General features: G+C 46.3%; 2 protein-coding genes and 1 long non-coding RNA gene across 7 annotated transcripts in view; 1 reads left to right on the forward strand and 2 right to left on the reverse strand.

Moving 5' to 3' along the window:
- Positions 1 to 368: 368 nt before the first annotated feature.
- Positions 369 to 1,369, reverse strand: LOC118506404. Its single transcript, XR_004905498.1, has 2 exons — positions 967 to 1,369; positions 369 to 909 (listed from the first exon to the last, which is right to left on the reverse strand). It is a non-coding gene; the product is annotated as an uncharacterized LOC118506404 (long non-coding RNA).
- Positions 1,370 to 1,932: 563 nt separating this feature from the next.
- On the forward strand, positions 1,933 to 5,792 carry LOC118506400 (mucin-22-like). Its single transcript, XM_036043461.1, has 2 exons — positions 1,933 to 2,419; positions 2,492 to 5,792. Exons 1-2 carry the CDS (start codon positions 2,340 to 2,342, stop codon positions 5,595 to 5,597), a joined length of 3,186 nt encoding a protein of 1,061 aa, XP_035899354.1. The 5' UTR covers positions 1,933 to 2,339; the 3' UTR covers positions 5,598 to 5,792.
- A 391-nt stretch (positions 5,793 to 6,183) lies between these two features.
- Positions 6,184 to 27,368, reverse strand: part of LOC118506401 (sodium-dependent phosphate transporter 1-A) — a 41,021-nt gene continuing 19,836 nt past the window's right edge. For 2 of the 5 annotated variants that reach the window (XM_036043463.1, XM_036043465.1), the window contains exons 2-7: positions 12,662 to 14,346; positions 12,154 to 12,579; positions 11,419 to 12,028; positions 10,970 to 11,341; positions 10,718 to 10,903; positions 6,184 to 10,636 (exon numbers count right to left, since the gene is read on the reverse strand). In XM_036043463.1, the coding sequence (XP_035899356.1) occupies positions 10,333 to 10,636; positions 10,718 to 10,903; positions 10,970 to 11,341; positions 11,419 to 12,028; positions 12,154 to 12,579; positions 12,662 to 12,854 (2,091 nt within the window). In that variant the 5' untranslated portion in view covers positions 12,855 to 14,346 and the 3' untranslated portion in view covers positions 6,184 to 10,332. Of the gene's footprint in view, positions 10,637 to 10,717; positions 10,904 to 10,969; positions 11,342 to 11,418; positions 12,029 to 12,153; positions 12,580 to 12,661; positions 14,347 to 21,519; positions 21,538 to 22,533; positions 23,512 to 27,368 lie in introns of those variants that run through there. The other 3 variants (XM_036043462.1, XM_036043464.1, XM_036043466.1) reach the window with 3 other exon arrangements.

The following is a 27,368-nucleotide window of genomic DNA, read 5'->3' on the forward strand; positions in this document are numbered from 1 at the left end:
CCGTATATTTTTGGTCTGGTTGGCAGTCTGGTTGAGGTTGGGAACCCCGCGCCTTAATAACTTCATCAAATACAGAGTATCCCGACGGGTTTTGAAGCTTTCCCCTCGGTTTTTAACAGATTCTCAGATATTTTTCTTCCCGTCTCGTGTTTTTTTACGCGTTATGATAAACCCTGCCCATAAAGAATTCTAACATTATTTAAATAGGAAAACGATAGATTGTGTATTTAGAACATAACGGCCAATTAGTGCTATTAACCAAATCCCAAAAACTATTTTTTTTATCGCATTAATTCTGGTTAAATTTAATATTTCTTGTGCTATGCACTTTTAGTAAAATCTTGTGGAAATATTTTCATTTTTATTTCTTTTTTTTATGGCTCTACTGCTTCGGGAGGTCTTGGCATTTGCCTTCCCTTGACTTTACTTCTTCTTCTTTTTCTTTCTTGGCCTAACGACCTCTTAAGATCATCCCTGCCATTTCTGGCTTGTTGGCATAGTTGGATAGTCAGTCCTCACTCTGGGGGAACGGCCCAGATGAGACTTGAGCCCCGGTCCTGCCGCATGAAGTCCGGCGCCGTTGTAGCATGTAGCACCGGGCCGAATTTACTCTTCAATGGATATTCATAGGGCTGACTATTCAGGGAAGCGATCCGAACAGGATTTTACACTCTGTTCTACCGTGTGAAGACTGATAACCATCGCTGCCGCCGGACCACCACGGAAATCTAACATGCCTGGGAAATCACCAAAAAACCTCTGGACGAAACCATCAATATTTGGGACCCCGTCAAAGTGTCCACAATTCTCCAGACCCCTTGTAACATGATGCCAAACGACCTTGAGCTAATCAGCATACGCGAAAGGGACTTCTACTGCTACACCGCTTAATCTGCGAACCACATCCAGCTGTTGGTAATTTACGTTACTTATTGATCAGTGACTGACTACACGGTTAAGCCTTACCATACAAACGTCGAACAACTGCTCTGAAGGTTAACCGAAGCAAAAATAGGTAACCGGCCAGTCAGCTGGCAAAGAACCTGTCTACCGCTAACAATCGATTGACGCACGTCACTAACTGGGACGACCAACATCACACGGGCTCGTGTCCGCCAGGACCAGAATATTGATGGAAAAGTAATTAGCCGAGCGCCGCTCACCAGATGCAGATTCTGAGCTGCGTGACAAATCGTAAATGCTCGCAGACAAGTAAAGCTAATGCATTGACAATGGGTTCGATTGCGCTGGGGAAAACCTCCCTTAAGAACCCACCTCTCAAAGGCTCTAAAGTGTGACCATTATTACGCGGGACACTATTGTCTACGAGGTAGAGCTTCGACGGCAGGAAAAAAAGCCCCATTTTCAATTCGTTTACCTTCCTTTTTTTTGTTCTTGTGTGTTGTCCTTGAAGTCCCTGTTGTTGCTGAGTTTGATGCATGCTGAAGACGAGCAGGACGTGCTTACTTTCTCTAAGCACACGGATGTCGGAAGTAATTGAGCCGTTGGTTGGCAGCTCTCTCCATTTGGGAAAAAGGCTATCCATTTTTTATATACCCTTACCATTACAGCTTTTGAAGGCGGGAGACAACCGGCCAACAGGCAGCGTAATACAGCCGAGACGAAACGATATTGACTACCTCGCATTAGCGCCTGCATGTTTACACGCCCCGCAGGAGTGGAGTGAAAGCCCGTTGGGAGATGAGATTACCCTTAAAAAGGACCTCATTACGGAGGTGCAGTAATGGCGCTTACACCGAGCGTGTACGTGCCTACCCTTTCCACGGTCGCATTACTGTAACTGTATGCGAGACGTTCGAGGACCTAATGGTGGTGGTGAGCTAATCACCTGCCGGCGGGGTACCGGTGTTCGATAAAAATCAATCACCAGGTAGCGGTAGGTAGCAGGTCTGGAGGTGCCTGGAGACGCGACAAGTGCCACCGGCACCAGTCGGATAGTCGTGCCGGCAGCGCAGGATTCAGTCGTCAGTTGCCGGTGGCTGTGTCCAGAGACAGTGTTGGCAGAGTGGGACAGTGCGCCAAAAGTCTTCTAATTTGTCACCATAATGTTTGAAGAAGATCGCTAAGTGATGTCTGAAGGGTCGACGATTGTGGCTAATAGATTTCAAACCTGAGATAAAAGCAAAACGAGCGCACAATCACGGAAGTTTGCTCATTTGTGCAGTGAAGTGCATTCGAAGAGCAACGCTTGGAATGCAAATTGAGGTCGGCAAACCGAGAGGAATATGGTGAAAAAGACGTCCTGCTGAACCTGACCCTGCCTGCTTCGTTAATTTAAGTTGTGATTGTGCATTTGTTCTATCGTGCCCGAAATCATCATGCAGGTGTCTATAGTTTCGGTACTTTGTATCGCGCTAGCGGTAGGCTTGACAACCGGCATTCCTTTACTTTACGACAGGTAAGCTGACCTATCTGACCACATTTTTGGGAGTTTACTGATAGTTAATACTACTTTCCCTCCTTCAAACAGCACCAAAGTGTTAAATAAGGTGGAGTTTTCCGATCTCGGCATCGACGGTGATCGTATCGATCCGCTGATCGATGAATCGGAGGAAGAGCACCAGTTGCGCAATGCAACCGTTAGCGGCCACACGGACTTTACCGAGGATGGGAAAAGCGATGCAAGCGAGCAAACGGATACAGTGCTTAAAGTGACAGTGATTTCCACTAACGTTTTACCGGGCGAGGATGCGACCGGTGTGCCACAGTTTGTGACGTCGGAAGCGACTAAAGCAGTGCTAACGGCTACGGCCGAAATGACTTCGGTTACTACGCCAGGTACAGCGAGTGTTTCTACTACGGAACTAATGCCAAAGATGTCAACGATAGATATCGAACCGAAAGAAGAGACTGTAACTGTCGCTGGTGGTCTATCGATAACGACGAGCGTGGGCAATAGTGATACAAGCCTAGAAGTTACGACAGTGTTATCAACAGTGGGTGAACAAGCGACTAAAACCACTATTTTTCCTACCACCATACAACCAAATGTGGGAAAAGATCCCTTTAGTACAGAAGATCTAATAGAAACTACCGCACAAGAGATGCTTTTGCCGACGGAGGTTACTGCTGATGTTAAGGAAATTGAAACAGAAACAACTTTGGTACAAACAACAGCAACGATCACTGAAGCCGCTACTACCTCCGCTAATGATGCTACTGATGTTGAGCTGACAACTACTACGGAGATAGTGAAAGAAAGTGAAACAGAAACGATTACTGAAGCCGTTAATACTTCCACTGAAGATCCTGATAGTTCCGCGTTAACAACCGTTGCTACAGAGCCTACTACAACTGTGACAACTACTTCAGAAGCAGATAGTGGAGAATTGTTGGTAACAGACGTCGCTTCTTCTACACTTACGACTGAAGCCCCTGGTGCTTCAACGATTCTGCCAAGTACTGTGATGATCGCCGTAACTGATGCAACCGTAACGGATACACATCTGATAGAGTCGACGAAGGTGTTGGTGACAGAAACTACAACAACTGTGGTAACTGCTTCAGACGCAGATAGTGACGAGTTGTTGGTAACAGACTTCGTTTCTCCTACACTTACGACTGAAGCGCCCGGTGCTTCAACGATTCTGCCAAGTACTGAGACGATAACCGTAACTGATCCAGCCATAACGGATACACATCTGATAGAGTCGACTACGGTGTTGCTGACAGAAGCTACAACAACAGTGACAAGTGCAACAGAAACAGATAGCGGAGAATTGTTGGTAACAGACGTCGTTTCTCCTACACCTACGACTGAAGCGGCCGTAACGGATACAAATCTAGTAGAGTCGACTACGATGTTAGCAACAGCAACTACAACAACTGTGGTAACTGCTTCAGACGCAGATAGTGGAGAATTGTTGGTAACAGACGTCGTTTCTCCTACACTTTCTACTGAAGCTCCTGATCCAGTCATAATGGATACACATCTGATAGAGGCGACAACGGTGTTGGTGACAGAAGCTACATCAACTGTGACAACTGCTTCAGAAACGGACAGTGAAAAATTGCTAACAACAGACATCACTACGGCTATCCTGACGACTGAAGCTCCTGGTGCTTCAACGGAAGAAATGATCGGGTCAACCACTCTGGCAAGCACTGAGACTGATCTGCTAGAGTCTACTACGGTGTTGGCCACAGAAACTACAAGCGCAAATGCAAGTGAAGTCACGGAGAGTGTGGCGATCGAATCAATCACGGCTTTTTACAGTTTAAGTGTAGAGATTGAGGATCGGGAAGCGTCGACGACCGTTTCTTCTACAACAGTAGATTCAATAGAAGGTAAAAGCAGTGAAGAAACTACAGAAAGTGATACAGTGACAGAGTTTGGTACAACTGAAGCAGCTACAGTACTTCAAACTACTTCGCTACCGGCAGAAGCCTTACTAACTACAACAAGTGTTTTAGAACAGGATCTCACTACGATCACCGAATATTTGGTATCTGGTGAAGTGTCCACCACATCTAGTGAAACGACAACTACAGAAACAGCAGAAGAAATCGTTTCGTCCACGAGTGTCTCTTTCTCCCACGAAACAACAGTAACAACACAGGGAAGTGAAACAACAGAAGTTATAACTTCTTCTACGTTTGAGGTCGTTACGGAAGCGGTCACGAGCTTGCAAACAGAGCCAATTACTACTACCGAAGGTGAGCATACCTTGGTTAGTACTACAAGTGAATCTACTGAGACGACAAGTATTAGCACCGATAGCAGTGAATCGGGAGAGCAAGCCGATTTAGAGCCAGTAACGACAACTACGGGTAAAAATGAGCTGGATGTAACAACAGAGGGAGATAATTTCACTACAACTGACGAGTCGGCAACTAGTAGCACCGTGCATACGATCATTGCCGAAGTTGATGGTGAAGCTTCAACGGAATCCCGGACAGCAACCAGCATTGAAACATCAGAAGAAAATGAAATCGCACCGGCAAGCATAGAAACATCATCATCCATTGAATCTACAGATGATTCAACGGCAACAAGTACAGAGACGTCCTCTGAAACCGAAGCGACGATCACTCCTGATATCTCTACAACTGGTGCCATATTAACCTCTACTATGGAGACACATTTGCCTTCGAACGATATTTATCCAAGTGAAGAAGCTATCCTTTCATCACCTCAGTCCATAACAAAGGAATCCACCGATCAGGAAGAGCTTTTGAAACCTTCATCGAGTCCGACGATTAGCATACTAGCGTTGGTTACTGCTCCACCACTACCGACACTTTCCACAACGCACAGCTCCGTTGCCACGTTGCCAGTAACTGAAACCACGCCAAAAACTACTGAAATCCCCGCAACCCTATCACTTCCCTCCCGATCGGTTATCCTAGAAGAGACTGTAGTGCGTCAGAAACCGGCCAATGCTACCTCTCCCGACGCTACGAAAGATTTCACATCTACATCCTCGATCGCACCACAACCTGAGCAGGAAGCATCACTGTATGGAAGCATCGCCAAACCGGATATGGACAGTGGTTCGCACAAACCTTGGCCGCATTGGTGTCCTTCCTTCGTATCGTTATCATTTACCAGCTTCTTGCTGATCTTTCTCCTTTGATGTCGTGTAGCTGCTTCTTACTTTTAAGGAATCGAAGATCCGTCCTGAAAAAATAGAAAGAAAAAGGGAAGTTGTCTTAAGAGTGTAATGTTTTGTTAAGTATTAAGTGAGTTGATAGAAGAAGGATGGCTCACCTGGAAATTGTAATCTAATCGCCGATATTGTTCTTTAATAAATCAATCGTTCTTTTCGCAACTTTTTTTTGTAATTCTTGTAATATGTAATATAAACATCAGATATTTCTTAGCACTTTTATCGACACATAGGCCCTTGTGTTCTAGGGATCCAGAGAGTAGTCGAGCTGTTCTAAAGCCAGGTCGGAGTAGCAGCAAGGACTCCGAGGGTAAGGGTAAGGCTCTGGAAGAGCTTAAAATTTGAATCTGCGTTTTGGGACAATCAAGGGCGAAGAGTCATATATTAACTAAAAGGCCGCTCGGGTTTTGAAGTATGCTGCTTGAACTTAGGATTCGATTATTTAATTTGAATTCATATTTAAGTCACAAAATTGTTTGATCCAGGCTCCCGGTACTTGTTGAGACCTTCTCTTTCTTTCTTGAGGGAAATTCTCTCCTTCACCCGTGTGTGGTTTAGTTTCAGACTTAATTTATTGATTTTGCTGAGAGCTCTGTTCATTCTTGTACTGGTTTTTTTGTCCGCTCTTTTCGCCATACGGGGTTTCCTTCGCACATTAGTTGAATTCCTTTGCTGCAGCAGCCCCAACAACAACACAACCCCAATCACGCAGCTCCAGCCACATCTCAATCCATTTCCTACCGACCGTTCACATTGCCCTGCAGGAACACGGCTGTTGGTCTCGCTCTAGCTTTCACCGCTCTTCACCGTTCGTTGCTTACTTATTATCATCTTGCTATCAGGTAATTGTGTGCCTTCAATGTTCCTATTTCTTCAAACTGTTCTTCTGCCCATTCCTTTATAACAATCCGTGTCCTTCGACAAAGTTAACGTTTTTTTTCTTCATTCTTTACCAATTTTCGGGGTTTCTTTTTCTCCTATGTTGAAAGATGTTTGGGTTTTCCATCATTGTTCCATCATGCCAGTCAACAACAGTGTTCCGCGGTTCCGTATTGGAAGGGGGTGTTTTCCTGATCTAATGCTTGCTTGTGTTTCCCCTTTTCACGTCAAAAATAACGGTCTCTCTTATCTAAGGTTTTGTTTTAGCACATTTACTTTTCTGGCTAGTGAGCCTTCCGGAGGGTGCGGCCTTCGTTTTAATGAAGCTTTGTTATCGCACGTTCCCGGAAGGATTTCGAAAAAAAGAAACCTTTGGAACTGAATAATGAAATGAGAAAACGGACATGGGAAAAAATCATCACACAAGAGCACATTTTTATGAAACAGATAATCCATTAACGCAGCACGCGTGCAACAAAGATGGCGTAAGCTAGCCGATGGTGTATGTGTGTGAAAGGATTTCAGGAGTGTTTTCTGGCGGAAACTCTACCTAATCTACGGTTTTACGTTGCGCCATTGGGGAAGGCTTTTAGGGAACCTCAAACGGCTGCTACTGCTGAAGCTAAGCAGAATTGGAGTTTTGCGTGCGTGATCCTTATTACTGGAAGTATGATCTTATTTTTTGCGTTCAAAGTGTATATTAAATGACGCAAGATCCTGCAAAAAAGCAATTCTTTTACCGCGGATTTTGAATATTCGGCTCTTGAGTACGTGACAAATCGTACCGTTACAGTCTCTTGGTGTGAAGTGGGGTTTCCTCCTTACAAAAATATGTATCCCGAAGCACGCTTGTGGCCAAAAACAAAAAAAAAAGAAGTAAAAAATGTGTATCAAAATTAATATAAAATCATCATCAAAAGCAACAAAAACCGTTGCTCAAACCCATAAAGGGTTAGTGTAGTGTAAGCAAAAAGAGGAAAGGGAAGCATCAAGGGTCGTTCAATTCCTACCACGATAGTCAAAGATTTTGTAGTAAAGTAATCGGGTGGACGAGAAAAACAAAACACAATCATCACTACTCGAATCAAATCACACGTTAGGGTTTTCTTTTGTGTGTAACGTCTTAATCTTTAAACGAGTTCATCGTTAGGTATCACCTGGTTTCTCTCTCTCTTTCTCTACAACATCCAGAACTTTGGCTGAAATGTGTGTATGTGTATGTGGTTCTATCTCTCTCTCTCTTTCTCTCTCTCTCACTAAATGACTCTCTATTGGTTTTGTGTATCTTCCAACTAACACTAGCACTGTTGGATGGAAACTGCATGGCAGCATATCCAGGAAGTGTATTCTCAATTCAACATGTAGTAATATGCTTAACAACGGTCGAATCCTCGATCACTCACACACACACACTTCACACCCTTTTTTTTACACATTAACAATACACATCGATACACAGACGCACACGCACACAGGGACGGGGGGTCGGTCGAAGGGCATGAGACATCCCACTGATCCTTCCTGCCCCCCATGCCCTGGTGCGGTGCTAACTATTACGGTGAGTTTTCTTCTTTTTTTTTGGGTATAATCACATTGGCTAATATTCATTTGAAATCGGGGTTTAGTGATGGGAATCGCCGCTCAGTAACGTGAATTAAATCAGAGTGAATGAGTTGAATCATTTCGTGGAATGAGATTCAACTCAAGTTGAATCATCTTATTCATTGCTAAGATTTAACTCATTCACTCATTCTGACTCAATTTGCACATCACTAGTTTCATTTGCTTTTTAAGTTGCGTTTTTGACTCTTTTTGCCCCAATTTTTTTTTGACTAAGCTGATGCTTAGTTTAAGGTTGGTTTTTTTGTTTTTGCTTGAACCAGCGCTTACAGCGCTCACGGTATTCAGCTAGATAGGCTGACGTCAGTTTGTATACAGAGAAGCTCTCGTAGTCATCGCCGTTGACTACGGCGCACACACGGCGGATTCCACACGAGGACGGAATCTACGGTACACTTATTGCCTAGGATGGATTGGCGGCGGAAGCGATCGGATTTTACAACCTAGAGATAGTACAGCAACTACTACACCTGCTATTGAGAGATCTGCTCGTGTAACTGCGTTATGGTTCCCGTCGGGATATTACTCTATTAAGTCGAAGACCACCCGTTGCAACTTCATCGCTTACGATGCTGGATATAATTTGGCTTTTCGAGTTAAAGTTTTGAGCGTGTTACATCGGAAACAAATCAAAAGCAACAATTTGGCAGCATTTTTCAGGCATGGTCAGTAAATGGGTGTGGTAGCATGGGATGATATAGGCCCCTTATTAGAATGAATCGCAGCGAATGAATGGTGGTAACAATTGACCTGTTTTTTTCTTCTCTTCTTGTGATGCGTTAGATATTCTTCTGTGCGAAAGCCACCCGATAAGAGAAATGTAATGAGTGTGTAAAACTTTTTCTTTGCGGTAAAACAAAAACGGAGTGGGGGAAACCATCATCCCCACCACCACCAGGAAAGGCAAATAAAAATCACATAGTTTTATGTTCTTCCTCGCGATTTTTTTTCTTCTTCTTTTAATTCTCGCCGCCATTCTCTTTCTAATGGCCACCACCATTTCTGGGTTGGTTTGAGCTAGGGGGCGTAAAGGGGTGTTGTATCCCTTTTTTGTTGTTGTTGAGTTTATGCTGATAATAATTGCGCGACTCATAACGCTACATAGAATCTCACTCTATACACACACACACATACAGAGAAACTAAGCTAGCTTTTACCTCATTTATCCGCTAACGATCAGTAAATTAGAATATCGCTACAATCTGTTAATGGTATTGTGTGTGTGTGTTTTTTTTTTGCTAATTGTTATGAATGTGTATCTCTGCTACTTTGCCTCATCAATACCATGCCGTTTTTCTTTTCTTTCTGATATTTTCTATTTCCTTTACTGCTGCTTAGGTGTAACTTTTGATATACTTTCCCACTTTCTGTTTTGCCGTGGTTTTTGGGCTGGGACACTACTGCGCTGCACTCTCACCTCACAGCTGCACAATCCGAACCACCGCTTTCTGTTTGTCCCGCAACAGATTCCTAACAAACGCCTTTCTCTGTCTAGCCTATTAACCAACCTAACCATTGTACTTTGCTAAGCAAAGGGCATAAGAGCACTCCTACTGTGTGCATACAGTTGCGTACCGACCGCTAATCCTAGTGAGAAGAATGATAAAATTACAACTTATAGGAAAGAAAATCGGAACTACGAATGATGGCGGGCGGGCGGCCGCATACTTTCCCGCTGCTAGTGCTCCGCGTGAAAGCCTAAAACCTCCACTGGTTTCGAGAAGCAAAGAACGCCATCTTTAATCCGAAAACAATACAAAAAAACCCCTGTATAATCTGTAGTCCTTCTTCCGGGCGGACTAGTGCGTGTGTGTGTGTGTGGCGTTCGAAACATAGGAAAAACCCTGTTCTGAGATGAGAATAAACTAACGGACACTTATTTGCACGTACCAAACTATTTTTGCTAGCTTAAGTGGTTTGTTGCTTAAGTAACTAAAGTTCTGGAGATAAGATTAAGTGACCCTCGGATCGATGACCCGACCCCGGAACGACCTGCTGAGTACGCTCCCCGCCTAACCAGTTGTTTCATCTGCACCGGAAACATGGGGCGCAACGTTTACTCCAGCAAGGCCCAGCCTCGCGAATGAATCGTATCTCGAGCGCGCTGGTTGCATTTTGTTTTTCCACTCCGTCACTTTGCTATCATTGCTGTTTTCCGGCTATTAAGCGGTGGTCAGGGACGAAGGAACACACCTCCTTCAGCTTACGGTAACACAATCGCGCGAAGGACCATCATAAAACCAGCACTTAGTAGGGCCGCTACCGGTACGGTAACGACCCACGCGTACACAATGTTGCGGAACAGTCCCCAATCGACGGCTTTCTGCTGTGCCGTCACGGCATGATGGTGCGGATGTTTACTGCTTTCGCTCGACGACATTGGCCGCGAGTTTGCCTGGCCGACAAACACCACCGAACCCACCTTACAGTGGGTGGTGGAGATGGGTAAACCGATCTTGGACGCAATCAGCACGGTAAGGGCGGCACCGATTTCGATGGTAAAACCACTGAAGGAGAAAAATGAAATGCCCACAATTGAAAAACGGTTTGCTGGTGGGCCTGCGTGCGGTTCGCTGAAGGATACTTACGTCGATGGAGTAATTTTGGTGAGATCATTACCGATCGTTTCGATCACGCGACGACCCCACAGCCACAAACCAACCGAAATGCCCAATCCTCCGTACAGCAGGATCAGGAGAGGTGTTTCCGACTGTTGCAGTACCGAACCTTCGCGATAGATCATAAACAGAGCGATCAGTGGTCCGATAGCATTGCTGGAATGGATAATAAGCACATTAGCGTCATAGTACGAATGCGGCGCCCACTTGCAGGACACCAACCTGACATCATTGCCACCGTGCGCGAAGCTGCCGAACGTAGCGGTGAGAACTTGCAGGAACGAGAACAACTTTGACACATCTTCATTCTCCTCGACCGGCTTTTGCCGCCGGTTGTCTTCCTCCGAACCTTCCTTCGCACCGATCAGCGGTACTTTGCTCGAGTTGGGCGATAGCGTTGCGCTGATGAGCGGATGCTCCAAACCGGCGGCTGCCTCGATCTTGCACATGTCTGTCTTTTTGATGTCCTGGTCCGCACTGCTCAGCAACACCGTCTGCGGCATTAGTGCGTAATCCGTTACCGGGAGCGTACTATCGCTTTTTGGACTGGTGGGCGATTTGCCGTTCTGTAGCGCGATCACGGTTGGTTGCTCTCTGCAAAATTACAACGGGAAAGTTGTAAAGAAAACCAATAACCTCGATTGTCACTCACACACACACACACTACTTACTTTAATCCACCATTGCTCAGATGTCCGGAGTCGGGCGATTTCGGCGATACGTTCGTGCTGTTGCGCCGGTCAAAGTAGGTGCCAAGATGGAAGCGTCCATTGCCGTGGTACGACTGAAACTCGTCGATGTAGTTCAAGCTGGTCACCGTAAGGTCCGTGTTGTCAAGGCTTGTTTTGTCCTGCGCACCGAGCAAACTGTTCGCCTTCTTCACGATCTCCGGGTTGAAGCTGTACGGGCCACCAATGCCGGCTGCCGTCAGATCGTTCGAGAGCTTCTTCACCAGTCCGTTCGCGGGTGCTTGCTGCTGCTGCTGGTGCTGCGACGACAGCGACACCAGCTCGGTCGTTTCGGTAATGGCCGGCAGCGCTTTACCATCACCCGCCACCAACGACAACGGTCGCTTGGCCCGGCGCGGACTACCGTTCGACGAAGAGTCACCGTCCGAATCGCCGAGCGTAAACTCGGTCTTGTTCGCACCGTCCGCACCGTTGATGATCTTGCGCCTTTGCCACGGCACAACCACCATCCGCACCATGATAAGCACGAGCAGGCCGAGCGTCAGGCTGACCACGAGCGCCACCCACAGCGGGATGTTATCCATGTACAGCACTGCAATCGATACAATTACCGTGGTGAGTGTCAAACGGCACCACCCGACGCTAAGCTCTAGCTAAGCGAGCCCGCTAGCTTTTTGCTACCCACAACAGCCACACTACCATCTAACGGTTGCTTACATTTTGGTCCATCGTGCACGATACTAAATACATTCACAGCCAATGTCGCACCATAGAAGAGCGGCAGCGCAAACAGTCCCGCCTCCAGTGGATTCTTCGCGTGCAGGATGAATCGGCGGATCAGCCAGAACAGTACCACGCTCACCAGACCGCTCAGCACGGGCGAGATGAACCAGGAGCCGATGATCGTAAGCAGCGTGTTCCACTTGAGCCCTTGCGTGCCGCGTGCCACCAGGCTGAACCCGATCGTCGATCCCACTATGCTGTGGGTGCCGGAGATGGGCATCTTGAAGAAGGTGGCGACCAGCAGCCACAACGCCGAACTGCCGAGCGCCGACAGGCAGCCGAGCATTAGCTCGATCTCGCTGCCCCGGTACATCTCCACCTCCAGGATACCTTTCCGCATCGTGTCGGACACTTTATAGCCTGCAAGGAGGGGGGAAAGAGCAAAACAAGAAGCATAAGCTTAACAAACTGTCGAAACGCGCTAAAGCGCGGATCTACATACCTATCAGCACAGCGCCGGATACTTCGCACACGGTCGCCAACCAGCAGGCCTGGCGTATGCTCAGCACACCAGACCCGACGCTGGTACCGAACGAGTTCGCTACATCGTTCGCACCGATGCCGAACGCCAGTATGAACGCTATCACAAAGCCGACGATCACCAGCCACAGTATATCCGGTGAAAACGGTTCCATGTTGCTCCCTTACTTGCTTACACTCGGCGGTTTAAGCTTCACCCAGATATAGCCGACGATGACGAACTTAAGCGATTGACTTTTTGAGAGTGGGGCAGTATTCCAAACAGTAGTGGATGGAAAAGTGTTAAGGATCCAAGTGATAACCGACCAGCGTTTTTTTTTTTTTTTTTTTTTGGATAGAAATGCTCCGATCAGCCGAAAGTGGAGTGTGTTTTTGCGAAGATGCAAACTAACTTTTAAGAGACAGACAGAAATTGTCTTTACTATTCAATAGAAATGTAATTATTACAATCTGAGATAATGGATGCTTTAACAAAAACGAAACACAAAAAGCTTTGCTTTTTTCACTTAATTAAAATCGCTCAGACGGGATGATGCGGTGTGGTGTATCAAGTCTTATTCAATCACGTTCAAAAACAGGAAGATGTCTTCTTTAGGAGGTGAGCGCCGTTCGCTTTTAAGGCTTATTGCTAAACTCTAGTTAAGGGTTTTGTGGCTTTTACTTCACCGAAACTGTGGCCGTTTTTTTTTTTGTATCAATTGTGCTGCTAAAATTCCACCGATGTGCCGGAAAAATTAATCAAAATGGCGGCACTAGCGCTCGCGATCTCCCTTGCTTTTAAGCACGTTAGTGTTAAAATTATTAAGTATTTATAGTAATGCCTAATACGAGCGTGTGTGTGTGTACTTTAAAGTATGAGCTACACTTAAACCAGCCAGGTTAAGTAACGGAATCAATGGTAAGGAAAAGGAAATTAGAACTTTCACAAAACGATAACTTCCGACCAATGGCAGAGTAGAAATCAATCGAAGCGTGATCAGGTTTTGTTCCTCCCACCGGACAGGAAACTGTATCACAAAAAGGCAAAGAGATGTCGGAAAAGGGAGGGGTGTGTAACTAATAATCAAATACAAGTGAATGTGCGAGTGAAACGGAAAGAAAAGAATGGAGAAAAAAACCAAGAATGCAGATATTGTACCTTATAAAACGTTAAGTTAGTAAATTCTTGCAATGACCACCGACAAACACGAGGATGGACACGACAGCGGTTACTAACTAGCGTTTTAATTTGACAATATCTGGTAGGCAGAGTTTGGTAAAAACAGCCATCGTTTCAAGAAGTGGGGTTTGGAGGCGGGGTGGTTGTCGGTGGTGCTTAACGCCCCAGAGACAAACGTATCGCGCGCGCGGACAGCTACGGACTCGGAAAGCCACTCAAAGAAGCGCAATCACTCCGTTCGGAACGGATAACGGTAGGGATTTCACCACACCAACCAGCCTTACTCCACACGGCTGATAGGAGTTTAAAGTCGATCGTACAGAAAACCTCTCTGAACCTCAAAAACAACTGATTCCACACCCTTCTGAAGGAACTCTACGTCAGGTCGCTCGTTAAGTGTCGTCGAACTGTCTCACACAGGCTAGCTTAATATCTGAATCGGGGAGTACTCTTTCAGCTGCTTGCGTTCCGGCCGTGTATGATCATTTCTGAAAGTAGAGACAAAGGAAAAACGAAACTTTACTTTACATCCTCGAATATCTGCGAAAGATTTATTAGCATTTTCCGAACCCCCCCAAAATCTTGTGACAAAACCCCCACACCAACACACGGATCGTGGTGCATGTGAAGTAGACAAGCTTCCCATCGTCCCTACACCTATACCAGAGTGCATCCGGTTGTTGATTGCACTTGGCCGAGCAAAAGGGTCTGACAGCTGCGTGATACAGCGGAGGAGGACCGGAGGACATAAACATTTTGAAGGTCAAGTTCAGGTGAACTGCCGCGCCGCGAGTTGTCCACAACGACACCGATGTTGATGTTGATTTCTCGTGGCCCCCGGATGCATGCAGAGTTTATTATGGGGCAGTTTCCATACGCTGACATGGCGGCATCATTCCTGACGATTCTACTTGTCGACGAGTCCCGGATACCTTTTACGATCGTGTGCGGCACGAGTGATTCGATGATTAAACTTTCATTTCATCATTAATAACAATGTAGCAACTGGTTTGTACACTACTTTCAACACATCCTGATTAGCCGCCGCCGGCAGATCGTTTAGCCGGTTTGTTTTGCAAAACTTCTCTCTAACGCTCAACTGGGCGCGCATGTACACCACCCGCTTCTTGAACATGGACACCAACTATAAACCAGTTCGTTCTAGGTTATTTGCGTCATATTTTGTCTGCTGTCTGATATAGTTTCCTTCTAATGTACAGGCAATTGCACAATTTATCGCCTCAAGCAGGAGGAACGCCAATCTTACTTTCCGCTTATGACAGTTACGTCCAGAGGGAGGTCAAGGTTCCATCATAATCGATAATCAGTTGCTTCAGCAATGCTCAACAAAATAATCGAATTTATGTGCCTCTGCTGGTGGTGGCACAGCGGCCGCATCAGAGTGATCTGTGCTGAACTTGACACGACGGTCGGTTCTCGGTGGCGGGTGGTGGCACGAGCCACAAGGAAAGTCTTCTTTCCTTCTCCCATTCGAGCGCACCGATGTCTGATGACTGTAAATGCCCCGATGTGCGTGAAATCATTTCACCGTTGCCCCGTGGTGTTGGTGAGAAGGAAGCGCACCATTTCTTTAAATACCACAACACGTCTCTACTTTTCGCGCATTTGACCTTTTTATATACACACACGCGACCACATTCGATGATCGACGACGACGGCGAAGAAGACGAACCTCTTGATGATGAACGGCGGTAAAGAAATAAATAACGTGCTCAATTCGCGTGATCGAGGCGTTGAACGAGGGAGCATTCTCTGCATTCAGCAAAGCCCTCCCCACAGCCCTTCGGTTGTGTGGCGCTTTTGGGGTTTTAATTTTTGTGCACTAACAAACATTTCGCTTCAACTGTTTGTTCTGCTTCTATTTTGATGTCTAGACACCGCACACCAAACTCAATGTCAGTAGTAGGACTGGGGGAGGTTTGAGTGATACGCAACACGCAGTACAGTTCTTTTAAATTAAAATGCTTTAATTTGGTGAACCTAATTTGCCTCTTATATTTACACAGATGTATACGAAAAAAAATTAGGACGCACTTTGTTTCGGTTTGCTTCACCTTCAGCCGGTGACATTGGTGTTGATGAGGGATGTTGTAGTAAGATCGGCGTAGCAAACAAATGTATGAATGGAGGAGATGCTCATTCCTACCGGTCCTTTACAATCTCGTATGAATTGTAGGTAGCTATTGCATCACGCCATTAACAGAACGGAGAGTTGATAGAAACAAACATCAGACAATAATCGGGGGGAAAAGATTCAAACGAAAGAATTTAAATTTTTACACAATGCTTCGATAGATAACCTAGATTGACTTATGTATTCTTAAAGCTACTATCAAACTGAATTTGAAACATTCTTCTCCTTTTTGTTACCCCGACAACATTGTTATGCTTTTGGGGTCTAAATTTAACACTCTTCCATTGCGCCCTCAGATCACTCACTGTTCTTATCACCGCCTCTTTTGCCAATGTTTGCCTGGCGAAGGACAAGCAAACACAGGTAAATGTGGCTGGCACATGTGCAACCATCATGTTCAAAGTCATAATACGCACGACGGTGTATAAATATATGACCTGATTTCAAATAATTTGCTAAATGATTTGCTACCCCCTACCAAAAATAAACCCAAACCCGGCCATATTACTGACGGAACAGCTAGCCAAAACAGATACGAAGATAATTACCTCTTTTTGCGTTGTAAAAAAAGATTTCTTCTAATATTAAGCATTTTGCATCCCTTTTCTTTGCAACTTAACAATACATATTTTGCACAATTAATTAACAACAGCTCACTAAGTTCTTCCTGGTTCTGTCCTTCTACTATAGCACTAACGTTTTTTGAACGTGTTATAGATGGTTTGTTTTCGTGTCCAATTTCTTTAGACTCTCTTCGCATGCAAACCACACCTACACACGAGCGTCGAACGCCAACGGGGTTTATATTTTTAAAAACGACACGCGATCTTCGACCTGCGCTTCCTACTTTTATCCCACAGCCGCTGCTTCCGTCGACTGGCGTCGTCGACGGATGTGTATCTACTTTTAGCTGACCGACCAGGACCCATCATTTATATTATGGCCACTAGATTCGACGAAAATGGTTTACTTCCTCGGCGCATCCCCAACCCGCGCGATGTGCGAGCCCCTTCTGGCGCGCGGCTCGGATTATTTGAGCAGCGTTTTCGTTTTGATCATCGATAATCTTGTGCCGTCAGTCTATCAATCCCGTACCTTCATCTCGTGCGAGAACGCGCTCATCATTGCCGGCAGCCTTGTCCTCGCCCATGGCTACGCAGTTCTCCCTGCACAACTGAGGGGGTGGAGCATAGGGGGGAGGGGGAGGGGAGGGGACAGTGGTATATAATGGTTTGTTTTCTCTGTCTTGTTTTCATTTGTAGAGAAGAATCAATGGAAAAAAAACACTTCGCAAAGAAAAGAGGCACTCTGCGCCCAAGAATTGTGAAGTTTTAATGGAGGACGCAAATATTCTATTGAAGCCAACTTTGAAACTAATAGTTGCAGTTTATTTGAAACCTTTGTTATTAAATTCCAATCCTCATATGCAACCAGGACGAATTCTTGCGCAAAAAAGGAAGTCCCTGTGAGCACATGGATAAAATTACGATGGCCTTCCTTGTCCTTCCCGCTGGAGTAACGCGCAAGGAAGCGAACCTAAGAAACTTGATCATGACACAATTCCAACAAACCGACCGAATGGTCACAATTATTGAAGACGCTCATCTGTCGGTCAAATTTCTGAATTCTTACGACTGCAGCTGTCGCATCCGAACGGATATACTGTAGTGCTACACCGGTGAAGGAGAGATACTAAATATAAAACCTGCCAGTCATTTGTTGTAATGTAACTGGATCCAGGCTTTCTACTACTACTATTCGCTCTATTTGTTCGCTGCTGTGCATCTCATCAGCTTGGCGCTGACGTCAACCATTTCCGGTTGGTGGGGGGCTGAGATGTCACCATCATTCAATGACTCTTCAATGAAGAATGAGAGCACCTAGCAAGCGCGTTTGCATCAAGGCTTTAAATGTTGGTATTGACATCAGAGAGTATGGAATTAGTCCAACTCTCTTAAGCATTTTAAGGCAAAAATCTCTTCATCTCATCGTCAAATTTCGCCATGAGAGGATCCCTCACGTCATAATACTCAAGCAACACACCGGGGGCATGATGTCATTTTGCAAGGCAAACTGGCAATAAAAACCTTAGTCCGTGCTTTTGAGCACTGTACTGTACACTCCTCCCCCTTCATAATCTCAAACCCATTTTATACACCCCGTTCAATTACAATCGGACAATCCCATCGTAAATTTAATGGTTCTTAGAAATTATGAGCAACGCCAACCACCTAGTATGTCCCAATATGGAATCAGCTCAAAGAATATTTTACTATTGATGCAATTGTTGAGGACCGGCCATGTAAATTGCTCAACTCTAGCTTCTCTTTATAATTTACCAAACAACTAGCCAGCCACCCAACTGTAGCACTAGAGAAATATGGCAGTAGATACATGTATGCAGGCGTAATTAATGATGGTACACATTTGTTTATCACGGTATCATCAGCTCACTGTCGCAATGCTGTCATCCAGATGTCAGATCCATGTTTCGAGTCTGCCCGTCCCAAGCTACCGAACAGACATTGAAGTAGAACGTGACCGAACAGCTTCCGCCTTTGAGTAAAAGTCCATTTGTCAATCGGGTCGCGATAATGGAGGCATGCGATTTTAATTTACCAAACGGTTCCCATGTATGTAGGTTGCAAACGTTCCCTCTATAAAAAAATGGGACAAGCGCGGACGGCGACGAAGTCAAAAATCAAACAAAACAAATCACCTGTCCTGCACACGTTGCGATACCCGTGCATATCAACATCTGCTCGCGTTATCTGAGGAAAAAAAAGAGATATCGACGAGGCCTAGGTGCACCACCGCACCAAAAACACATGAGCATAGGTTGTGTATAGAGACGGACGAGCTACAAATGTGATAATTAACGTAAAAACGTTCAGTGAAAAATTTGTGCCCCAAAGTCATTGCGAAATTGTGGTGCAAATGTGTCGGTGTGCTGATATCATACCAGCCAAGAATTGCGCTCGTTTGTGGAGCTTGATTCAACGCACCACCACTAGAACTGGCCATTCTTTTTCCATCTTGGCTATAAAAAAAAATAACTCCATGGAACGTTCCAGCTCGAACACATCAATAGCCCGGTTTTGGGGTGTGGCAACAGTTAGTACATTGATGGTGATAAGCTGGTGGTTTACTCCACATTGTCACGCCTCAGCCGACAAACATGATCATGGGAGTGATCAGACGCCTATGCATTACCTGTATTTCCTGAAGGGAGCCAAATGGCAAGGTCTCCTACTATGAGTGTTTTGCGGGACTAGAGTTTTCTCCCACGAAGAAATAGTAGGCACGAGGCACGACCACACGAATTGACCGCCGGTTTGGGTGCTGGTCACACACGGGTTGCTAGCGATCGTACACCAGGTTCTCCTCTGGTGGGTAGACGATAAGATGTCGGGGGCGCAACTATGGGGCGCATGCCAAGATACAGTTTTGCCGATACCGGCAGTTCTAATGCAAATCGGGGCAAGATCAAGACCAGATTCCAACCACCCAGCGCTGGAAAACAAACCGAGCTGGATTCCTGTAACCCGCCATCCGTGGGCTTCGCCGCTTCGTGAACTGGTTTAATGCTAAATGAGCCCGCCCTTCAATCTGCGCCGGTAAATTGATTAAAACCCGAGCGGGTGTGGATTCTATGGTGGCGCACCGTGTAGGTTTCGATAGCGACTAGATCACTTTCTCGGGCGCGATTTCAAGGTTACCGCCGGTGAGTACACTCATCGGGGCGAGTTCGAGGCAGGGCTGAGGATATAGGCCAACATGTTCTCTAAGGAATGCGCAAACCAGTCGCGCTGACCATAAAACCAAACCAAGAACCATGTACTCCGGAGCAGGATCGTGTCTATCAGGCGTTGGCAGGAACTAGCAACAAACCTTCCAATGGGCAGCTACCAACACGGGGAACCATTGTTGAAAATTAGCTAAAAACAACGAATGGAAAAGTTGAGCGGTGGGTGAGCAGGAAACTGTTTGTGTTCCTTGCCGTCAGGAACAGGCTAAAGGTTAGCTTTGATAGAGCGAGAGCAGTGCGTACGCGGTTGGCATCTCGTACACCACACCAGTTCGGTTTCTTGCCTACAGTGCTGCGTCAGAAAATGGCAATCGCCTTATCGCGCGCGGTGCACATTTCTGATTTTGATTAGCCAGCGACAGATTTATGACTGTGAATCGTGGAATTGTGTCCCAAGTGCACACCAACAAGACCAACTAACGGGTAAGGTCACCAAATCTACCGTTTAGGAACATAATTTCAAAAAGAAGGAAGGAGCGTGTTTGCCTTTACGACAGGTACTTCAGCTTTACAACCTCAAGTAATCGGTCCTATGGAGAGATATTGTGAGGTTTGGAGTAGCAAAAGACGGGCCTTCGTTAATTCGTTCAAGAGTTATTAGTTCATTAGCTTTGTACGGTTCTAGCAAGCCGAATATCTGCAACTACATGTACTTGCAAGTGTGCGAAATAAATTAACCGCACTCAACCGCAAGATTGATTTCCATCGTTTGTTATACGCGCTCTTGGGCGAATAACTTACCAATTACGTGCCCCACCGAACGACGATGCGCGTAATCATCGCCGAGACGGAATTACCAACGTCCCGGCCAAAATCTCAGCCAACTGCACAGAATTCGGTACCATAAAGTTAAGCCAGGGGGGGAAAAATAAATCAGTATCAAACAGTCGATGTATCAACGTGACAGCGAAGAAACGTCAACAAAGCCAGAGGGGCACAACATAGCAGCAGTTGTGCCAATTGCTCAGCGAATAGATAAAACTCGATTTTATTCCGCGTCATACTTTTTCGGGCTACCTTCGCCTTATACTGATGGCATTCGTGTACAACGAGTACAACAATTTGTTGATGTTGTTGTGTACACTTAAACAATGTGCAGAACAAGTAATGGCGGCGGTCACACGACAAGCGTACCAGAGCAGAGGGTTGGTAATTTTTATTTTTTGGGCAAAAGAAATGCTCAGTCCAAACCATTCCCATCGCAACTCACTCACCGCGAAAGATGAACTGCTTGAGCTTCACGCGACATACGCGTGATTGATTGACGCAAAATTTCAAAGAAAACCCATTCAAATTTTTTGGGCCATACGCAACGCCACCGAGACGCGTATCTCGGGCAGACGGAACACAAGTAGACGCAACTAACACACATGGAAACGTTCTCGGAACGTGAGTGAACCACTAGTCCGTCTCTGATGGGGATTTTACACTTCAAACGACTAAATTTAATTACACGCCACTGACACCGGAAGTGTACTTTACGTCACCGATAGAAACTTGCGAGCGGCTCACGAAGCTGACCAGTTTGGGCAGGTCTTTTGTAATCGAAGGGTCAATCCTTTTCCACACTGTCGGAACAGAAACCTTGGAAGCAAAGGGTTGGCAAACCCTTTTTCACGAACAGCCGAGAAATCGATTTCGCAAGCTTAGAAATTATCAACGTGCAGGATTTCTCGAACGTTGCTAATCTATACTTACGAGCCACCCCAGATGGTAAGGTATGGAGTGTGTTGACCATTTGGCACACACAGTAATTCATTGATTGATCATTGATGTAATCGTCTTTGTAAAAAACACACACACAAAAACCTCGTCAAGGCATCTCGTGCGATCGCTTATCACTAGCCCCGTCTGTGGGCGATAACTGCAAGGCAGATTCTGCTGGCACATCGGATCGTTATATGCAACTGTGCACAGCAGTGTTGCTTCGGTGCGGTGTCAATGAACACTAGTTGCACGACGGGGAAAAGCTTCCAAAGCGACGCCTCAAATGCAACACAACACGTGCCTTCATGAATTTTGTGCCCTCGAAAAGATCAAACATGCGAGAACACTCAACAGAAAAAAAAACGCTTTCCCGATGGTTTCGTTCCATCCAGGGATGTCACTGGCACACGGTGTGGGTAAGCGCTGCTTCTAGGTCCTGCAGATCTACATACCGGATTAGCAAACTTGTTTCGGTAACGAACGCTGGTGGACGCTATATCAAAGGCCTTTTTTTTTCAAATCGATCCTACCGATTCTGAGAGCAGCGGACCCCCCATTTCCATGGGAAGAGAGCGTGAACCCTCTCGGTCGATGTGCTAATGTTTCTAGGCTGCCACGTGCGTTCGACAATGTTGATTGCGCGCCATTTCGCTTACTGTTGTGTAGGGCCCGGCCCGCAGCCGCCGGATGTGTTTCGCTGGGGTTTAAGTTTCTTTTTTTCGCTTGCTCGCTAGATTTATAAGCATTTTTTCATTGTGTTGGCTGAACCGAACCGAAATTCATTTCAGAATACCTGTGTCATTGTCATTTTCTGCGAGGTACTGGAGGGGCGCCGCTTATTGATGTTGTAACCCCACCGAGAGCAGGGCATTGTAATTTATATGCACAAAAAACAAATTGCTATTAGATTTGCGTAATTTGCCATTGTTGGCGAAATGAACGCTGATTTGAAAAAAAAAAAATGAATAGCCTGAGAATACAGCTCAGAACTCAGGTAGCGCCTACCTAGCTCCCGACTCGAATAGGTAAAGTTTGTTCGACCACAGAATATTAACACCGTCTAGCACACCTTCCAGAAGATCTTGTCCTTTTATTAGAACCGCACGGCAACCCGCAGTTCCATACATAGTTTCCCCTTCGTTAGCTTAGACCAACAAAAAAAAAAAAAAAAGACACAGAAGCGCAGGGCATGACGCATGGACTAGAGAAACTTACGTTTACGCGTTGTAGCCACGTGCTAGCGGTAGTAGTCATCGAAGTATTTCTGCATCACAAAGCGCGTAACACACAATGTTCACCAGACGAGAGAGCTCTATGTTCGGGGACGAAATGTGATGCTGCTCTGCCGGTGGGTGTCTTTGGTGCGTGATGTGATGTAGAGGATTTGATTCCGAACTTGTCTTAATGCTGAGCACTGTTACACAACACTTTCACGATGGTTAGCCAGCTTCCTGGCAAGTGGTAAGGTACGCTTGTAAGCTCGATCACTACTCTGATCGATCGTTGGAGTTCCGTTGCAGCTTCACCAGCGCGTCGCCTTTTTTTCTGCGGGGGTTCAGGAACCTGTGCCGTCGCTTTCACGGGATCCAAACTGACAGTGAGTGGGCAGCACAAAAACCACGAATGACACACAATATCTCGCGAATCGAACGTCGGCAACGAAAACAAAACTGCACAAAACGTGCGTACGGTTTGCAGCGCGTTTCAGGCCCGGAAAACTGTACTGTAGCGCGAGAAAAAGGGAGCTTGCGCACGCGCACCCGCTGAATAGCACACCAGAGTGCCGGCTCGTAATCAATCAGCACCACTGTCTGAAGACTGAATCATTCGAGCAGTATATATTTGGTTTTATTCAAGATTCTGCTCGAATCGCCCCCCGGCCCCACAACCCCCAGTCGGCAGGGGTGGTTTTGCGCTGGCACCATCGTACACTCGCGGTACGACACGCGAGCGAACAAGATACACCACGACGACGACGACGACGTATAACCGCGCGCGCGATTGTGTGGTGGTAAATAAACCTGGCCCTGTGTGATACGCGATCAACACAAACCCGCGAACCTGGTCGTGTGTGTGTTTTCGTCTCCGTGCCGAGGGTTGCCCATTGCCATGCGGATCTGACTCTACTGGCCGATTGCGCTCAAATTCAAACCCTGTGTGTGTGTGCGTGCGGCGCGGCTTTTTTTATGGAACCCATCATGCCGACGTAAGCGGTTCGCGCAGCCGCACTGAGGGGCTGACACGCGGGTAGAATCCGCAACCATGCGTCCACTTCGCTTCCAACTGCTTCCCCTGCATCTCCACTCGATCTCCTCGTTTTGCCTCGTGCAGTAGCGCGACTTCGCGCGTATTTTGCACTCACCAACACCCCCAAAAACTCCTCACACGCCCTGAAGGGGTGGCTCGTGCAGAGGTGCTTCCCTCGAGTTCCTCCCTCCGCAGCAACTCCACCCCTGCAGTCACTCGTTGAAACAACCGGCCGGTATGCGTAATATCGCCACCACTGCAAGATTCCTACGTAAGCACGTTTAGCACCGCCGTTTCGTATAGATACCACAGACACGGAGCCATATATACCTGGTGATAACCCGGTACACACATGTGCGCGCGGATTGTGGGGCCTTGTAGAAAGGGAAGACGCAGCAAATTTCGGGAAACACACACCCGAAAAAAAAAAGCCGAGACCTAGCGAGCGAAGTGGCTATACGGCATTCTTTTCGCGTGCAGACCTTAGATTGCGTTTCGCGTTCGGTCAAATGGAAGGCCCAAAGTTCAGAGCCTCGTGGCACCCTCCCCATCTCTTTTTCTCCTCGTGCGGGTTCCTGCTGTTCCTTCAACGACCCACCCCGCTTCGCTTCAACCTTCATCACAACCGCGGAACTAGAATAGGCAAGCTGCTAACTCTCTCGTCGCTCAGAGTGGCAGGGGTGTGATGTTGGTGGTGCACCGGTTGCGAACCATGCGCAAATATTTGCCAACAGTGCGCGCCTTTAAGTAGCACCGCTCTACCGCACGTACCGCTGTCCGACGACGAATGTTGCTACAATTTGCAGATTCGCGAGCCGCTTGTGTGGGGTTTGTGCGCGTTCGAAAGAGAAAACATAACAGCGTTTTGCGAAGTTGCGTGGGGTTACCACCACCGTATGCTGCCTTCTTCACATGACGGCGTTACGGTGGAAGAAATCCGAAGTGGAGATGAAAATAAGTAACACCCGAATGACACCACCGGTACCCGTCCGCTTGGCGTTCCGAGCGTTAAGCATTAGACATGGTGGGGATTGTAGGATGTACGAGCGGTGGATTAGACACTGATGCGTGTGAGAGCATCGCCAGCAGCCAGAACACTCACGTGCTTCTCACATGTAGCCGACGAATGGACGAGTGAACGCAAAGCTTCCTGCGCCGGGAAGCGTTATCTCTGCTGGGGGAGCAGTAAACTACGAACTACCGGCAGTTATAATTGGAAGAAGTACCCATTTATAATTAGCAGTAGTCAGTCAACAACGAGATAATAATGTAACTAAATTGAATTGAAATACTATGTGAATTTGGTCAACGCAATAAAAAAAATGCAGATGCTACATTCTCCCTGGGAAGGATCTCAAAAAATGATTTAGATGCATTCTATAACTGGGGTTTTGTATTACTGGAAGTGCAATCGATGTCATCGTCAAATGCGCCGCATAAAAAATAATCCTTGGGATTAAGGTCTGTGGAGGTTGAAAACTAATCATTTGCATTCTCTCCCTCTCTCCTTGGCCTAACGACCTCTTAGGTCATGCCTGCCATTTCTATCTTACTAGACTTAATGATACCGCATAGTTGTTTAGTCAGTCCTCACTATGGGAGAACGGTCCAGATAGGATTTGAACCACGGTCCTACCGTGTGAAGACCGACGCCGTTGTTGCATCTACAACTGGGCCGTCCGCTTTTATTTGGAATAGCTTAGTCCAAGAAATCACCAGACAATCTTTTTTCGACTTTTCGCTGAGGTGTGACAAGGGGCCGAAGAATCCATTGACAACCTTAGTTATCCAAGGCCAGGCAACAGTGTTTATCTACCTCAAGGAGTCATCTGAAGTCATCATGAGGCCCACTTTGAAATATCCAGAAGCATCATACATATAGTTTTGAGGCCATTTTGTCTGCATAACACAAAGAAAGCCCTAGCAAGGCTCTAGTTAATGCCTGATTGTGTTAACAGGGCATCAGTCGTAATATCCACATTTTTTATGACAAGCGCGAATCGTGATGATGCAAATTGTTCTCTTCTATAATTCAGGCAGGTCCCTGGGCTATATTCCATACGCTTGTCATACTAGAATATAAACAGAATAAAAATCACTTTAGGTTTCTTCCATAAGACACTGTAAGGATTTGTGTATGTACTGACTGGTTGGAAATCAGACTCATAGAGTAAAATCAAGCGAATGACACAGCACTATTGTTATTTGAAACAATCAGATACTAATCACCGTGAGCGACTCAGTCATACAGCGCAAACAATTTCTACAGATTCAATAGCCCGCAAAGGGAGGCAGCAAAACGACAAACCGTTGCTGCTCACGCGAAACCAATCAGCTGTCTCATCATCATGCAAAACGTGCCTCTATTCTCCCGATAGTGCAACCGCAATTGTGTCTCCACACTCAACCCAGCGAGAAGTGAGAAGCAGAATCTCTTGAATCAAATATTGATCAAAGCAATTTATTGCTGACGTAAATTACAATAAAAGCAAGACCAACCGTCACTTCCTGATCCGCGTGATCTCCATCGACGGATGGCACTAGAGAGTTCGTTCACCAAAATGGTTCACTTGCCGAAAAAATCGCATACCAACCATACCAAGGGCACCTCACTGTATCCATTGCTCTCTCCGCAAAACACAAAATCTTAACGAAAACCTCGTGCCATGTCCAACCTCAATTGACATCGATTATCGTCCATTTACGAACGCAAAATGGACCGCAAATAAATTGTATCAATAAAGAGCGTGATCAGCAGACAAAGCGTTGCACACCAGACGCTTAAATTTAGAACACACACACAAACGGGAGGCGGAAGTCACGAGTGGGGAAGGAATCAGCGAGCGACAACTTGGTACGGCGACGGCACCGTATGATCGTTGCCAACTTCGAGTCTGCGACACTTTAGCAAAACCGGAGATCCGTTCAAGGGCTACTAGCACCCTATTAGCGACTGTCAGTCGCACAAATGGTAGCAACAGCAACCAGAAGCATGACCAGCGCCCGTTTGATCAATATCGAAATCGTGTGACCGGTGTGTACACTAAAAGCTACACCACCAGAGCATGCAAATACAGCAGAATGGGAAGTTTCGCTTTACTCGTCCAGACTACACGTCCACACTCGCCACTTGGTGCATGGCGAAATTCATTGAAACGGTAAACATCTAAGCTTCGGAAGCTCCGACATAAGATGCCACTTCCTGTGCCTTCAAGCCACCATTGATTAGCGATCGAAAAGCGTCCACAAGATCGGTACGCTTCAACAATCCATCACCATCGCTCGCTGCTGCTGTTCCTCGTCCCAAATCACGTTTTGGTCGCGTTCGATGAAACGTGTGTGCAGCTAAAAATATGTCCGCCGTATCGCTAGTCGTCGTCAGCCTATCGAAACCTCGGCCCTTGATGAATCGATTTTCATTACCAGTTGCCTCCTCCCCACCGCCATTAAATCGTACGTTAATTAGACGAATTAAATGACAAGTCGGAATTGACTTCTGCCGGGCAGCGCTCCGTCAGGGTGTAAGAGACGATCGGAAATGGCCGGGGCGACGGCATCGTGCCACTTACCCGTACGAGGAAAAAGCAATGTGA

Source organism: Anopheles stephensi, chromosome 2 (genome assembly GCF_013141755.1).
Source record: "Anopheles stephensi strain Indian chromosome 2, UCI_ANSTEP_V1.0, whole genome shotgun sequence".
In the NCBI taxonomy this organism is placed as follows: Eukaryota; Metazoa; Arthropoda; class Insecta; order Diptera; family Culicidae; genus Anopheles; species Anopheles stephensi.

Excerpts from the sequence above, each read along its gene's own strand:
- LOC118506400 (XM_036043461.1), top strand. The coding sequence starts at position 2,340 with ATGCAGGTGTCTATAGTTTCGGTACTTTGTATCGCGCTAGCGGTAGGC. Across the intron at positions 2,420-2,491 it reads ATTCCTTTACTTTACGACAG|CACCAAAGTGTTAAATAAGG; the intron begins GTAAGCTGACCT and ends TCCTTCAAACAG.